The sequence below is a fragment of the Melospiza melodia genome, chromosome 6 (assembly GCF_035770615.1).
Source record: "Melospiza melodia melodia isolate bMelMel2 chromosome 6, bMelMel2.pri, whole genome shotgun sequence".
Taxonomy (NCBI): Eukaryota; Metazoa; Chordata; class Aves; order Passeriformes; family Passerellidae; genus Melospiza; species Melospiza melodia.
This window is the reverse complement of record NC_086199.1, coordinates 56,014,290-56,030,989: the sequence shown is the minus strand read 5'-3', so window position 1 is coordinate 56,030,989 and position 16,700 is coordinate 56,014,290. Positions and strand designations below refer to the sequence as shown.

Below are 16,700 nucleotides of genomic sequence, written 5' to 3'. Positions count from 1 at the left end.
GCAGACATGAAGGAAGATACAGATGATTCTGAATGAAGGTTAAAAGAAAGAAACAGCCAAGGAGACAGCTTTGCACATGTATGGCCTTGAAAATAAACAGGGAAGCTCTTGCTTAGGAACGATTCTTGAGATAGGCAAATAAATAAAAATAATCCTGTAAAGCAGTCAAAAACCAATGAAATCTTTGAGATTATCCAAAGTGAAATGCATGTGGGTGTGTACTGCTGTCAGTAGATGGAGCCTGGGTGAAGCACATCCCTTCCACTCTGTGTTGGCATCTGGCTGCCTGCTGCTGTTCCCAAATAAAAACGGTTAGCTGTGCCTGTGCCTTGGCTGCTCTTTGGGAAACTGGAATAAGGATGGTTCCATTACAAGGTCTTGGATTATTAGGAATGCAGGGGAGGACCATTTTGCCAGGATTCCCCACATGAAGCATGATGGGACACATGGCTGGGACTGGGGAGTGCCTACAGTGCAGCTGTGCACAGAGGTCAGAATCAGGGCTCCATGTAGCAGGAACAAAGCCAGATGTTAGGCCTTATGGCAAAGAAATGTTCTGAGAGCTACACAACAGAGATACTCACTGTAAAGGTTATTTCCTCTCCATTCTGCCCCTGGAGTTGATGGCCCAGTTTTGTCACAGCCACTGAAGACAAAGCTCCACGAGGAGTAATTTGTTCCCACCACTTAATGAAGTTCATGTACTGTCCCTCTGCCACACAGGCAGATTGCTCCCCTTTGATGGAACAGCCACACCATCTTTCCTGTAAAACCAATGGGTTTTGGAGAGCAGCTCTAAAATAAGGATCTTCAGCTGCAATCCTGTGCTGTGCAGGCATGCCCAACCCATCCTGCTCCAGCACTTTTCAGAATCTGTGATGGACCTGACACCTGCAAAAGGAGCTGTTCTGACTCAAATGCACACCTAAGCACCATTCCCTTACTGAGGAGCTGAACAAGCCTTGGCAGTTGTTCATTTTAGTCCATAGGAAGTCTCTGCTAGGAAATATTCCCTTTGGAATACTTTTAGAAGGTGTTGACAGCCTGGATTTCAGTAAGCTGCTAATAACCACCTGGCTGAGGCACAGCATCTGAGAACTTCCTGAAATCAGAATGAATTTTAAAAGATCAGTGAGAGCAGAGGTTCCCTGAAAACTTCAGGAAGCTGCTGAGATTCAAATAGTTGAAGATCTCCTGGTGTGGAATGTCCTGGAAGGAGATTCTGGGAAGCATCTCTACAAGGAGCAGCCATCAGTAAAAGGAGATCTGTTTTCCCTACAAAGTTGCTGGGCATTCCCTGGACTGCAGGTGAGCCTTTGTCACTGCTGGGATCCACTTGCTCACCTTGTGGGATACAGATCCCACCTCTGGCACATCAGAAACCAAATGTTCCCCCTTTTCTGTGGGAGAGACTGGAGTAAAGAGGCAGTTTCCCAAGTACCAGCCCTTGTCCTGCATGCTCAGCTGGGCAAGGGCTTGGCTCTGTGTTCTGAACTGCTTCAAATATATCCTTGTTGCCACACAGAGTTTAGGATAGGAAAGATCCAGAGAAAAAAGAAGCAGCAAGGATTTATGTATCATCATGTTCCATGACTGGTAAATCCTTCAATAAGTCATCCAATGGGGCAAAAAGGCAAAGGTTGAACCACAGCAATCCACAGCCAGCTGGTGTTTCTTGGTGCCATAAAGTGGTGAACACAAACAAGGGCACAGGGCAGAACAGGGAGATCAGCTTAGCTGGAAAAAGGGATTTTTCAGCAACTGGCAGCTCACCATGGCTGTTCCTCAGTGGCTTCTCATGTCTGCACTCTTCCTGCTGCCCCTCTTGGCGCAGATTCCGGCACAGGAGCCAGGTAAGCTCTTTCACATTTCTTTGAGGAATGTCTCCCATGGGAGGGGGTGGCCCTGTTACAGGTGGGAGGTTGCTACGCTGCAAGACCCCTTTGCTCTACAGCTTGTGACCACAGCTCTCACCCAGCTCCTTCACAATGTGAATCCTTGGGCAATTTTGCATCTTATTTGTGTGTTTTTCCAGGATGTTCTATCAGTAACAGCAACCCAAGTGTTCCTGAAAATAAGTGTCCTCTTGTGGTGGCTACCATCCACGTGCAGCCAGGTTTCACCCTAACAATTGATCCCAGTTACCCCGATGGCCAATTCTTCACCATTGAGGGTTCCGAGCTGCAGCTGACAAAGTGTGTGGACTATGAGGTAAGCCTTCAGCTGGCAGGCTGTAAGGGTGGGATAGATAATGCTGGGATGCAATGAGTTTCAGTCTGGAGTCTTGGGCTTCCAGGGATTCTTAACCTGCTTCTAGAGGAAATAAGTTATTTCAGTTGTGTGAATTTGGGAGCCTACAAAAAAGATGGAGAGAGACCATTTTAAAGGGCCTAGAATGACAGGATAAAGGGGACTGACTTCAAACTGCCAGAGGGCAGGGTTAGATGGAATACTGGGAAGAAATTCTTCCCTGTAAGGGGGCTGAGGACCTGGCACAGGTTTCCCAGAGAAGCTGTGGCTGTTCCATCCCTGGAAGTGTCCGAGGCCAGGCTAGATGGGGCTTGGAGAAGCCTGGGCTAGTGAAAGCTGTCCCTGCCCATGGCAGGGGTTGGAATGAGATGAGCTTTAAGTTCCTTTCCAACCCAAATCATTCTGGGATTCTGTCATCTTGTGTGAAGAAGAAAGGCAGTATAAAAGGTCATTGTGTACACTTAGGTGGCTGCTACATTATTTTAGCTCCCTGGAGTGCTCTGTATACAGCCACAGGCATCCTTAAGTTCCCTTTCAATATAAAAACCCACTTTTACTTGAGTGAAGAGCAACAACCTGAGTTAACACCCTGCAGGTGCCACTGTACTTGCCGCATAGAATGTTTCTGATTTATTAAATTTTAAAAGAAATCTGTTTGAATTCACCTGAGGTGAGAGAGAATGGTAGATTAGCTCTGCCAACATCTTACAGGAATTGAAGGGAGTGTGCCTGGCAGATGGGGCTGCTTTGATATCATCATAAACAAGATCCCAGCATTAAGGAAAGAAAGGAGAAAATAAGATAAAGCACAGCAGCGTTTCTGATTCAGCAAAGGATAAATTTGGCTCATTTGCTTTAGCCAGAGGTTGTACTCTTGGGCTGTTTCTACAGTGAGGGGATTTGTTTTTCATGCAGGAAGACCCCCTGCTGCTGCTGTCCCTGACCTGCCAGGACCCTGCTGGCCAGGTGAGTGCTCTCCCATGGCTGAGTCCTGCAGGCACTGCAGGCAGCACCTGCTTCCCTCTGCTCTTCCTAATCCTCACACTGGGATGGGCAGATGTCCTTCTCTTTGTGGGCAGACACACTGTTCTCAGAGCCACAGAGGGCACCAAGGCTGTGCCAGTGGGGAGGAGGTGGCAGCAAGCCCACAATCCTGCCCAAGGATGTGGGCTGGCTGCAAACCCCAGCCCCATCTGGCCCCATCCTTACACCATCCCCTCTGGTCACTCTGCAAAGCAGGATCAGCCCCAACATGTCTTTGATTCTTTGATTTGCCCATTCTGCAGAGCGATTCCTTGCAAATCCTAGTCACCATTCTGAACGAGAACGACAACTCCCCCGTGTTTCCACAGCCAAATGTCACCAGGCAAATCCCAGAGGTAAGGGGTTTTGGGAAGGGAAGAGAGCACTGCTCATTGAGTGCTGTGGGACTGAGGAAGGGTCAGCAGGGAGAGGACTTCAATCCATTTCACACAGACAATAACTACAACAATGTGTTTTTTTCAGGATACAGAAGTGGACACAGTCATTGTAGCCCGTGAAGAAGTAACTGCTGCTGATGCTGACCTGGACACCATCTACTATGAACTCACCACTACAGCGCAGGTGAGCAGCTCTGGGGACAAACAGTAGCTCTGAAGAAAAGCCCCAGCTTTGAGGAGAAGGTCACTACATTTAACTCACTCAACCTTTACAAAACTCAAACATTGATTTGGTTAGCAGAACAGAGCCATCAATGTTGCAGGTATTGAATTCTCTTATGGCTCACACTTTTAATGCACTGTACAGATTAAACTTTCATCTAGGATGTTCAGAGCTGTAATGATTCAGGGAAGTCTTGTTGGCATGATCTGTAAACATATCAAGAGACCTTTGTACCTCAGGGAGCTCAGAATTGCACTGAGTCTGATGGGGAAAGCAGTCCTTGCCCCAGCTGCTAACAGCAGCACAGGAAATGCATTGTGCACACAGTTAAACCAATGCCAGCCTGGAGAGCAAGGGCTGGCTGTAAACTAAAATCAAGAGAAAATTCAAGAGAAAAACCAAATGTATGTTTGCATTTTTGAAAAGTGTTGTGGAGAGAGCAGACCATTCCTCTGTTACCTCTATATCCCCTATCCCCAGGCAATTTAAGTTTCTGTGAACAGAAACCGCCAGTTTTTCAGCTCAGGGATCAGACTTTGCATTCACATTGGTGTAAATTCAGAGGGATTTAGAAATTCAGAGGCGTAAGATTAAAGGAGAACCAAAGCAAGTGCAGAAGGTTATAGAGTAAAATGCAACGCATGACACTTCAACTCAGCTTTACAGTTTCTTTCAGTCCAGCTCTATTAGGCTAAGGCAGGTGATCCTGCCAGCTCTCAAAGAGCCATCTTTGACCTTTTTTGTGCATGGAAGTGAGATTGTTGGCTATTAGGGACCTAAAACCAAGGATTGTTGGCAACTTGCTAAATATAGGAAATAAATGAGGTGATAGATTTAATCCAGAAGCTGCTGAGCAGGTGGGCAGTCAAAGCAGGTGTTCTGTGAGAGGAAATTCACAAGAACAAACCTTTCTGACAATCCAGGCAACTCCAGAGTGCAGTGCCAAAAATTAAGTGGATCAGACATTCCTACAGTGCCCCTCATCCAGGTCCCCAGGATTAAAGGTCCAGTTGGGATGACAAAGACAGCAATGAGCAGGATTTGGAACATGTCTGTAATTGAGTCTGCTATAGGATTTTTCCTTTTCCCTTGCCAGAACACAGACGGTTATTTTGCCATAAGAGGAGTTAATAACCCGGAAATTTATTTACAAACAGCATTGGACTATGACAAATTTAATTCGACAACGTTGCTCTTGTATGCAAGGGTAAGTGGCTTGGGAAGAACAGAATGCCTTGTTTGCATGGTCCCTCTTACCTGAAGGAGGAGTCTGGATGGGACATCTCTGGGATAACAGCAGGGAGGGTGGAGACTGGAGGGGGTGCATTTGGAGCAGTCTTTCCCTCTCCATAGTTCCAGTGACAGACCTGCAGTCAGCAGAACAACATAACCCACTTTTGTCAGCAGAACAAGATAACCTACTCCTTTAGTTACTCTCACATAAATTTCTAATTAAACAGAATGGAGTGACAAAGGCTAAAGGGCCCCAGTCCACTGCTTTTGGCAGATGGGCCCTTGTTGTGGCAGTGAAACTTGTGTCTCACGAGTGTGCTTTGCCTTGGGGGCAGGACAAGCCTGTGACCAGCCCTGAGCCCAACGGAACCAACACGGCCACTGCAACAATAACCATCACCATCAAGCAGAGTGACACCCGGGCACCCTGGTTCCTGCCCTGCACCCAGCTCCACAACGACAGCAGCGTCTGCATCAGCAGCCCCTACTCCGGCAGAGTGAACATCTCCGAGATGTCGGTGAGCAGAAGGGCTCAGACAGTGCCCCTGAACCATTTCCATGAACCTGTGCTGGTCTCCAGTATAATGCAGATGATTCAGCAGGACAGGGAGCCTTCATCATCCCCCACCCCAAGCAGCACTGCTTGTCTCTGCTCCTACAGCAGAGGAGAGGCAAGAGCTGGAACACCAGCTCAAGGCTGTCTCACCTCCACCCTGTCACAGACACCTCCCAGCAATAAATCCCATTCTGTCCAGGCAGAGCCATGGGATCTGCTCTGGGCTGGGAGAGCTCCAGTTGCTGATCTGGTCCTTGTGGTGTGTGATTGTTTGCCTTGCTGTTGCAGACAGACCCGCTCCTCCTGGAGCCAGGACCCATCTATGCTGTCGACCCTGACTACACCATCAGCGACAGGATCGTGTACAGGATTGTTGGGGGTGAGTAGACCTTGTCACCTTCCACAAGGAACATTGCTCATGTCTCCTTGGTACCTGCCAAGAGAGAGGGCCTGGGATTTGCCCCTCTGTTTCTGCCACAGAAATACAACTAGAGCCACAGAACGCTGTTGATAAATAGAAGAAACAGACTCTACAGAGAGGAAGGAAAAAAAGAATTACAGTCCCACAAATCAATCTCAATGAAATCTGTTTCAAAAAGATTTTGGTTTTTTGTGAGATGAGACGTGTTTTATGTTTAAGCTTTTAGCTGTCATTTTGTCAATCTGGTCATGCTACTCTCATGCTACTTTTATTACAGTCTTTGAGCTGTACCTAAAATTCCCACATTATGAGCCTAATTTCTATTCATTGCCCAGAATTATGTTTTTATTCCCCAGCACATTGTCACATTCTCATCTGCCCTGTTTTAGTCTTGATTCCAAAAGAATCAAGGCAAAGGTCATATTGGTCAAATGAAGTTCCTCTCCCTTTTACCTATTATGCCTTATGGCAGCACAGTTGTGAATATCCTCCTGGTGCCAAATGTATTAAAGAACATTAAATTCCACTGGCTTTTGGATGGAGTGTGGCCTCCCTCCCCACAGTCAGTGAATCAGATCCCTGTCAACAGAGAGCCCACAGTGTCCCAGGGTGAGGAAGAGAACTAAAAATTCTGCTTATCTTACAACATGTATCTAACATAGGTACTTTTATGATTCCCACACAGATGTAGGAATCTGCTTTCTACCTGTACATAAATCCAAGGTTTGTGTCTAGACTCCCTTTGTAACCAGTAGAGAGAAATAAGCATTCCCAGAGCAGACTGGGAACTGGATGGAGATTTTCAGTCCTCAAATTGCACCAGAGGCTCTGGGCATTTATCATACTTTAGACAGACAGTCTGTGGGCCTAGCTACTGGAAAAGCAAAGCTTTGTTGTTCTGCCTCATTTAATTGGGTTCACACATATCTAATGTGTCCCTCTGCATGCCTGGCCATCACTCCCAGTCTTTGGAGCAGCCAGGCAGGCAAGGAAAACAGCATTTTAACTTGGGTAAATGGTATTTATCCAAGGAAAATTCCTTGAGGGTGTTTTTACTAAGATGTGGAAGAATGAGTCTGTGAGCTCCAGGTCACTTTATGAAGGAATCTGATGGTTGAATTGTCTTTGCATTTTCTCTAGGGAATACAAATGAAGTGTTCTTAGTGGATGCAGACACAGGGAATCTAACCATGAACAAAATAGTGACTTCCCCAGATTCCTTTCTGTTGCAAGTTATGGTAAGTGATGACATTACAGCCACCCACCCAGCACAGCTAGATTTCCAGGAAGCAGCAGCCTGGCTGTGACAGGAGTCAGTGACCTCAAAAATAACTCAGTTACTCCCTTTCTTTTGAAGGGCCCAGTGTTTGACCTGTTGGTTGGTCCTGCACCAACCCACAAGCAAGTCTCCTGCAGCAGTTGAGAGTTTCCCCTCAGGTGTGGGTGGTGACAGCAAAGGAAATTCACCCTGGGCACATTCTGCTGAGTTGATGAAGGCTTCAGATTGAGCCTGTCCTTTCATGTTTCATCGGGGCAGAAGTCTGGCATATCTCTCTCTCTCTCTTTCCAGGCCACCCAGGTCAGCAATGTAAGGAAATACTCTGTAGCCACTGTGGAGATCAAGGTCATCACTAAAAGCAACTTTCCACCCTACTTTGAGAAAGGGGTCTACAGTGGGACGGTGTTTGTTGGGCTGCCCCAGAGAAGCTTCGTCTACCAAGATGGAGATCCTTCCACCCCCCTGGTGATAACAGCAATGGATCAGGATTTCCCTGATGTAAGAAACTGCTCTGTGTTCTGTCTCGCTGCTTCAGGCTTAAAGCAGAATCAGAAAACACGAGGGAGGGGAGGAGTGGAGAGGCAAACACATGTTGTCCTCTAGTGTTCCATGTTATATTCCCTTGGAAATTGCACAGATACCAGAACCACTTATGGTGTGATGTCATGGGAAGAAGCTGCTGGACTCCCCTCTTCCAAAGCCAGTCCCACACACATCACTTGCATAGGCGTGTTCTGCTTGGGCAAGTACTAAAATTGCCAACATAAATGGGATTAAGACTTGGGATTTTTACTTTTTTTAATGTTTTTGTGATTTGTTCTTGGCCTCTGAGCAACACAGTGAATGCAGTTGAGTTCAGCCTTTCTCACCTGCTCAGCCCAGGTTTATTTGTTACTCTCCAGACCTGCGCGTACCTCAGGTGTTTTGGACAGATCCTGCCAAGGGGTTGTTGGGAAGATGCATGTGAGGCACAGCTTGGTTTGATCACCCACTCTCTCTCTGGCCTTTCAGAAAGTCAACCCCAACATCGAGTACTACCTCAAAAACAGCACCGATTTCATCGCAACCAGGGATGGGCTCATCCTGACCAACAAGGTGCTGGAGTCCCCAGGAACTGTGACCATCCAGGTAGGGCACCTTTCTTGGGTATTTTGTCAGGAGTGTGGAAAGGAGGAATCCAAATCCTCTTTTTGCTTGGGTCAAAGAAGCAGTCAATAACTTTAGACTTGTAAGAAGCTGGATGTTTCCTTTGTCCACGTGGCTGCCTAAGGCTTGCCTGGCACTGTGCCATGTCCTGTGGGGCTGTCTGAACCAGCCTGGCCCCAGCATTGCTAGGTTTCACAGGCAGGCACAGAGAGGTGCCAGTACCTACTGCTCCTGCCGCACACTGCCTCAGAACCTGTGCTCTGCACTGTGCTGGAGCTGAACACAGAGCAGGGACATGGTTCAGCTCATCCACTCCCAGGGCAGGGAATCTTCAGAGCTCTTGTTCCCCTGTGACCAGGCTGTCCAGCCACAGTGAACAGCTGTGGTGGCAACAGGGACAATGTACTTTTCCCTTAAAGGACCCCCTACAGACCTTGAGAGTGAGCTGGAGATCTGGAAGTCCCTAAGCCATCTCTTTCCCATGTTCCCATAGGCTGTTGGAAAAGATGTGTTGAGCCTGCAGGAGGCAAGCACCATAATTGTGGTGGAGGTCATCCTTGCCACAGGTAGGCTGAGGGGAGGGTCTCTGGTTTTTACTCTGTGGAGTCTTCTATTTCTGTGGCAAATTGGCCATGGTGGGTCACCTTCTGAGGTCTGTGGGCCAGGGCTAGGCCAACACCAACCCTATGGGAGGTTCTGTGGTGTCTTTAAGAGGGAAAACACCCCAACAACATTCTCACAGCATAGTCACCACATGCCTTGAAAAGCCTCCTGAGACTTTAGTGGTGCTGTATATTGGAGTGTCTTTTCTTGTTGTTCCAAATCTAAAACTGGGATTGGTTCATGCTGGGAAATAACCCAGGATGTCTTTTTAACCACACAGAGAAAACTGCAATGTTCTTGCCTGTCTGAGGCAGAACAGAAGGCAGCTGGCACACCCCAAAGCCAGGCTTGCCCATGAGCCAAGGCTTTTCTACTCAGGTCAGGGTCTTTTATACCAGAATTTTATGGTCTTACAGGAGAAACAGCCTATGAGTAATAAGAGAGACATGAGGGTTCATAGATAACCCTCTGGCTACTGTTTAACCTTGTCAATGTGAAAACAGCTCACACTTCCATACTGCTGAGAAATGACTATTACATTGGTCTTATAAATAAATTAGGATTGCAGTTCATGAAACTTCTTATGCTCTGAGTTAAGCTGAACCAATTGCAATGAATTTTTTATCTCAGAATAGGCAGACAATGCCCAGACTCCACTGGATTCTTCACACTGATGTGTGAGTGAAGTTCTATCACTTCACCCTCTGATCACCACCATTGTGGGGTGGGAAAAACAAGTGGGTTCCTGGGTGTAAGTTTGGATTCCCTAAAGGCAGTGCTGTGTCACAGCTAAAAACCACTGAGTCCCCATTTAAGGGCACAGCCCAGCATAAAACTAATCCATGTGTGAGCTCACAGAGTTACAAATGCTCCAAGCATGCACCAACACTTCAGAGCAACTTTGAAATTTTGCCCTTGCTGCTTATGCCACACCAAGCAATAGTGCTGTTGAATATGCAGAATTACACAGCTCTGAGACTCTCTGTGGGCTGCATCTCCCCAGGAGACAGGACTAAGCAGCAAAAATTCCCTGAAGTCCTAAATCCTAAGGTGTTAATGATAAACTGAGGGTGGAATCACATGCAGAAGGAATACTCCAGTTCCATTATAATAAACAGGTCAGCAGGAGAACAAAACCTTGTTTCATTAATCATTAATGAGAGTCCTTTACACTACAAAATGAAACTGGAAAATTTAAAGAATCCCACCACCAGCAAGCAAAGCTGAGAATGGTACTGTCTTTCCACTCTGGTGTCAATCTCTGTACAAACATCTGACACTGACCAGTGGCTGGAAGCAGAAGCTGCTCCTGAGCAGACTGGGCAATATTGCTACAGCTACAAAAGGGCAAGAAAGGTTTTATTGTCCTGGGGACATTCTAATGCTTTTACTGTTTTTTGTTTCTTATTTTGATGTGCTCATCTGTATTGGAGAGGATGTTCCAGATGAAAGGAGGCTTTGCATTTTCACACACAGACATACAGTCAAACCTCATTTTTGCATTCTGGTGTAAAAGGGCGAAGTGGGAAAGTCAAAGAACTAAATAACTACTCCATGTAGCATCAGCTTGCCTGATGCAGTCAGGTATTTATTAACTTAGTTAAATCACAGGGTAAAAGTCACTGTCTTGTAAATGGCTGCTATTTCCACTTCATGGAATTTATTGGAAATGACAATATTCTGTGTAATTAAGAAAGAAGCCCCCTGCTGTTAGGACAACAAAAAAAGATTTTCTGTGGTCAGAAATCAGATATATGATTGTCACATTCTGAAGCACAGGATGCTTCCTTGCCTTTCAAAAATTGATTGGAGCTTCTCCCACAGTGAAGGGTTTTGTTGGAAAATGCTGCCTGCTAGTTTTAGGCTTTGTAACACTGCTTTGTTTTCCTCGCAGCTGTAACCCCCTCTGACAAGATGTACTCTGCTCAGGACATGGCTATCTTGGGGGGCACATTAGCAGCACTGCTGTTAATTGCCTTGGTCTTCCTTGGAGTGCTGATATGGAAATCCAGTAGATGGCACAGAAAACCTTTCAAATACCTGGTGAAGGAAAAGGTAAGTGCCTTGTTTGTACCTGAACTTCTGAGAGTTAGGAAGTGGGATCTGAGGAAGCTTTGAAGTATGGATGGGCTGCCCAAGTACCACACATTTGTGTGAAGGTGGTGAATCACTCCCAAGACAGTCTGCAGAGGTAGCACCACTTTGGTGGTGTTTGCTGCTATTCCTTCTGCCTCTGAGGCAGGAGCTGTGTGGGGGATGATTAGCAGACATGGTAAGGAGAGCACCACAGCTCCATGGAGCACAAAATCTAGAGTAAAAGTGGCACACATCAGGGGTGGTCTCTGAAAAACCCCTGTCTGAGGTATAAACCACAGTTCATCCTCCATAGTCAAAGGAGAGGAGAGTCCCTTCATATCTGATCTCAAAGCCTGAGCTCAGACACTTGTCTGCCCCTGAGGTATTTAATTTTGGACCTCTCAGGTCTCTGGCAGGTTGGTCACTGCAAGTTTAGAGTGTAGTTTGTCTGACCAGCTGTTGGTCTGTGCCATAGGCTGGGCCTGCCAGGAGCCTAGGCCTGAGTGCAGAACACATAGCTCAAGTGGGTAACAAAAGTCCTTCACCCTGAGTGAGGGAAATCCCACTGCAGAATGGGCTGGGTACAAACCACCACGTGTGTGGTGCTGGTGCTCAGCCCTCCTGGAGAGCTTATCTGAGAAAACTCCAGAAATGGAGCCAATAAAAAATGTCTCTTCCAGGGATCTGCAGCTTTCCCTGGCTTCAAATAGGTCTAACTACAAACCAAGATGAACTTTCTTGAGCAGGAGCTCAGTCACTGCAATCACCCCTTCCCTCCTGCCTCCCATTTCTTTTCCTGTCCCTACAGTCACAATTTGTCTCTCCTCCTGTAGCTTTCCAAGGAAATCTCTGAGGGTCACCAGAACAACTATTACCAGGAAGATGAACAGCCATATGTGAACACTAAGCAGCGTGAGACATCAGAAAGCAGCAGTGTCCAGACAGAGAGTCCTGTGCCAGAGCTGCCAGCACTTGCCTCACACTTCTCCAGTGCAGAGGAAACAGAGAGTCTCCCAAAGGGCTCCATAGCTTCCACTGTCATCTTGGAAGAGGAAGAGGAAGAGGAAGAAAAGGAAGAAGAGGCTGGACAGGAGAAAGAAGTGAAGTCAATCCTCAAAACAGACAGGCACGTGCCAGATGATGGCTACAAAGCTGTGTGGTTTAAGACTGATGTGGACCCTGAGGCTGGAGAGAGGGTTGAAGTGATTGAGGACAATGCAGCAGATGATGATAATGATGATGATGACAGTGACCAAGGTGTGCAGAAGAATAAAGAGGAAGAAGGTACTGGCACAGATGGTCACCACCAAGGGCTAGGAGTGTCCTTTTCCTCAGAGAACTCGTCACTCCCAGCAGTAGAGGGGACAGTCAGCATGTCTCACACAGGTGCAGGGACAGATGACACTGAGATGTAAAGGAAATAGGGTACACACCCCCAAAAATGGGACAATTTCAGCTCCTTTGCTGACATAAAGCCCATCTTTCTGCTCAGGCGGAAAACTGGAATGCAGAGGGGTGAGGTTATCTGTCCTGCTTGTCTGAATGCAGCAAATAAGGCCAGAAGAGATTACAGTTAATTTAACCCTTTAGTGAGAGCTTGGAATATCACTTAGGATTTTCAGGGGAAGCAATTCATCTTTCCACCTTCCTGCCTGTTCCCCCTGGGTCCCTTGGCACAGCCTTCCCTAAACTGGCTGCAGGTTCAGCAGAGCTGAGCTGACCTGGCTTGGCAGCAGCCAGCCCAGCTCACAGGAGCAGTCAAGTTGCACAGTCCAGTGTTGTTTGGCTCTTCTCTTTAGGGTGGTGCAGCAGGGTGTCAGCAAGTCCCTCCAAGCCTGCAGGTGCTCCTGTTACTATGCAGGAGCTGACTTCAGGGCTTGGCTCTGCTCTGTTCTCCCAGCACAAACATCTGGAATGTGCCACCAGGCCCTTGTCCTGCCAGCAGGAGGTTCCACGCCCAGGACCTGCTGTTTCCTTTGTCACTGGTAAACATGGACTGATCACATGAAGGACTTTGTCATCAATTTTCTATGTCATAAACCCACTAATTGTGCAGTACTTTAGCTGTCTATCTGTTATCTGTCAGCCAAAGAGCTCCTGAGATATTGTCTTCAAGTGCCAAGTCAGCACTCTGCTTCCAGCTATCAGAAGGAAGGAAATATTTGATGCTCTTGTCTAGGTTTGCATCTCCCATCAAACAATCTCTTCCCCAGCTGGCAGCCAAAAGCTGGACTGGTTTCCACCAGCTCATAGCATGGCTGTGTGCATTTGCATCTTCTGATCATCAGCACAAGATTTATGCTGCTCCTGGAGAAAGAAACAAAAGAGTGACTGCTGGGATCTGCAGGAACATCAGAGCACATGTGATCCCAAGGGAGGCTTTTATCCTCTTGGGCCAAACATGTCCCTGTCCCAGTGTTTCCATGCTCACTCCTGCTCTCCTCTCTCTGAGGAATGCTGCCCTGGCCTCCTGGACACTGTGTTTGTGCTGCAGATCAAGCCCAGGACCTGGGAAGCTTTCCTTCTTCCTGCAGCAAAGCTGTTTGCCCAGGAATTGCTATGTGGTAATTGAGGGTGGGGAGTGCAGCCAGTGTTTGCCATATGAAGAATCCCTCCAGCAGCTTTGGGATATCTCCAGGAAGCATTTTCCACAGGATTATGAGAACTCTCTGGCAGCTGCTCACTGCTAACCCAACACCTCTGGCCACCAGCAAGGCTGAGGAGGAGCCTGCCCCCCTGTGGGAGGGTTGTTGATGTGAGGAGAAGCTGTAGTGCTTCTCCCCTGCTCCGTTTCCTTGGTGGCTTTGCTGTGTGTGGTCCATTCCTGTCAGTGCTCTACTGTCTGTCTGCATTCCCTCTGCTGTTGTGTACTCTGTATTTCTGCTGGCACACTGATTTATGAGCTCCCTACGACTGCAATCTGTGTTCAGCTCTTGGTGCTTTCCTTCCCCTCACCAGTGTGCTTCCCATGCTGTTGGAATGGGACTGGTCCCATCAAAACAGTCTTTGTTTTCTCTCAGGGCTCATCAGTGCATACAGCCACAGGTTTTAGTGTTTTTCAGGGTTATGGGTCCTTAATTTCAAAGGAGATGATGTTTGGTAAATATTGTGTCTGTGGAAGTGGTGGTTGTTGTGAGGAGAAGCACAAAACACAATAATAAAACTTGGCAGCAGGCAGAGCTCAGCTGCTTCCAGCCATTGCCTGTCAAAGCCTCCAGATCCTATGTTCTTGACTCCTGTCTTTTTGGAAAGAAATTAAGAAAACTGTGTAAGGAACAAGAACAAAATTTAACCTTTTAAGTTCAAGTCCATGTGAGCTTGAACTCCATCTGTATGGGTTGGTTTGTCTGCTGAGGCTGGGAAGGGTGACAGAGTTTTTGCATCCTTGTAAAGCGATCATGTTCATTTATAAACATCTGCTTAAGAAAGGAAAATGTACTGATAGAAATGTTTTTAGAAAATTGGATCAGCTTAAGTGGTTTTTGATGGCAAATAAATATCTACATACCTTGAAGGTCTCATCCTTGCACTCCAAAGATATTCAAGTGCTTTTGGAAGTTTAACTCTACAGGCAGATACAAGAAATCTCTTTCATCCCGTCCTCAGTCAAGCTCTGTTTTTATTTCTGTACCAGCTTAGAATGATACTTTTTTAATACTTGTGATGAAGAGCTATAAAAAAACTGGTGAGCAAATCTGCATGGGGAGAAAGAGCAGTTTTAGTGTGGCTGTTGTAAGTGTGGATTTGAGGTTTTACACCTGGGAGTGGCACAGATGCCAAGGGAGAGGATCCTCACAATTGCCAGCTTTGAGCACCCTCTCCTGATGTAACACAGACCTGGCATGTGCCTGTTTCACCTTCATTTTAGCCTCTGGAAGGAAAATAAGCCTCTCAGCTGCCAGGGAAACTCTAAAACCAAATTGAAATCAGCAGGTGCAAGCAGGGAATTGGAAAAATCGAGTAAATACAGGCATTTTACCTGCAGGGAGTAACAGAAACAGACTGAAAAATTCCCAGGTGTCTGAAAATTAATTTCTGCTCAAATTCTGTCTCCATTTACAACTGAATAACCTTACAGATTTCATCAAGTGTCATTGGTATGACTGACAGCAAATGTATCCTTTTGCTTTTTTTGCTTCTGAGAGAAAAATACTTCTGGCACATGGCTTGCCAGTGTAGGGAGGACACTTTGTTTAGTTTTGAGGGGATGGACGAGAACTGGAGACCCTTCTCTTTGTATGTAGGATAGCAGAATGATCTAGCATCTATAAACTTCCAAATGACAAATAGTCAGAGATAAAAGACCTGTTTTAACTTGATTCCCCTTAAATATTAAGCAGCCTTAGCTCCAAAAGGGGTTCCTTTTCCTTCAAAAAAGAAAGTAAATTAGATTTTATTCCAGTTTGTGTGATATATTTTTTCATGAGTTGGTTGCTGAGTCCTCATGGAAATAAAGCTGACATAAGCAGTAAATGGAATTTTAAAGAAAGAGGATCAACTCCATCAAACAAGTTTTAAGCAAATTATGGCCTTTCCTTTTTATAAATACATATTTTATCCAATTAACAATATCAGCAGTTCACCATCAAATTCCAAGGAACAAATTTTGAGTTATAACAACAACTGAGGCTGCAGAAATGACCCAGTAGCAGTACTGGGGCAGAAATTGTATTCCTTTTTGCACAGAGAGGTTGCCGTAATGAAGGACAGAGATGGGAGTGCCGGGTTTCCCCTTGGTTTGTGTACGTTGAGATAAACACTTATATGATAAGCCTTAATGAAATAGCTGAAAGATGTAAGACACCACATTATACTTGTGTTCTGCTTGGATTTATACATCTTTATGGAGGTGTTAAGGGTTTTACAGTACGAGAAGTACCCTAACTGTTCAGGTGTAAAAGTAACAGATTTCTTAGGGAGATACAAGGCCATGTATCCATCCCTTCTAGGTCCCGCCTGAGTTTCTTGCCCATGTGATGGAGAAACAACCACGCATCAACACCGCGGTCCCGGGCGGTACCGAGCGGGTCCGGCTCAGGTGCGCGGGGCGGGCCCGCTCAGGTGCGGGGTCCCAGCAGCGCTGCGCGGGGCGGGGCCGAGGTGATTTAATCCCTGGAAATCGCCTCCAGCGCCATTTGCCCACCCGGAGGGCAGGGAGGCTGCTGCTGGCTTGGGCTCTCCCGGCGGGGCCCGGGTGAGGCCCCCCCACGTCCTGTACCCCTCTCCTTTTCCCCCCTCTTTCTCCTGCCCTTATCCTCCTCCTTCGATTACCCCTTATCTCTGCTTTCCCACCCCCTCCAGTTTCTTTCTCCCTCCCACCCTGCCCTTCCTCTCCCCCTTCGCCAGCCTTCTGCACCCTCTCTCCCTGCTCCCCTGCACATCCCCGACCCTCCCCACCCCACTCCCCAACCCGACTCCCCTCTCTTGCCCCTCTACCGCTTTTACCGTCCATCATCCCGCTCCCTCACCCATCCCTATCCCCTCCTCCCCCC

At 47.0% G+C, this 16,700-nt stretch overlaps 1 protein-coding gene across 1 annotated transcript; it reads left to right on the top strand.

Annotated features, from left to right (window-relative positions):
* Positions 1-1,132: 1,132 nt before the first annotated feature.
* Positions 1,133-14,722, top strand: CDHR5 (cadherin related family member 5). Its single transcript, XM_063158390.1, has 14 exons — positions 1,133-1,853; positions 2,036-2,211; positions 3,166-3,216; positions 3,537-3,629; positions 3,757-3,855; positions 4,991-5,101; positions 5,463-5,645; positions 5,972-6,062; positions 7,245-7,342; positions 7,675-7,881; positions 8,395-8,511; positions 9,023-9,095; positions 11,027-11,187; positions 12,042-14,722. The coding sequence occupies exons 1-14, from the start codon at positions 1,775-1,777 to the stop codon at positions 12,621-12,623; spliced, it is 2,121 nt and encodes a 706-aa protein (XP_063014460.1). The 5' UTR covers positions 1,133-1,774; the 3' UTR covers positions 12,624-14,722.
* The last annotated feature ends 1,978 nt before the right edge of the window (positions 14,723-16,700 follow it).

Excerpts from the sequence above, each read along its gene's own strand:
- CDHR5 (XM_063158390.1), top strand. The coding sequence starts at position 1,775 with ATGGCTGTTCCTCAGTGGCTTCTCATGTCTGCACTCTTCCTGCTGCCC. Across the intron at positions 1,854-2,035 it reads GATTCCGGCACAGGAGCCAG|GATGTTCTATCAGTAACAGC; the intron begins GTAAGCTCTTTC and ends GTGTTTTTCCAG. Across the intron at positions 6,063-7,244 it reads CGTGTACAGGATTGTTGGGG|GGAATACAAATGAAGTGTTC; the intron begins GTGAGTAGACCT and ends CATTTTCTCTAG.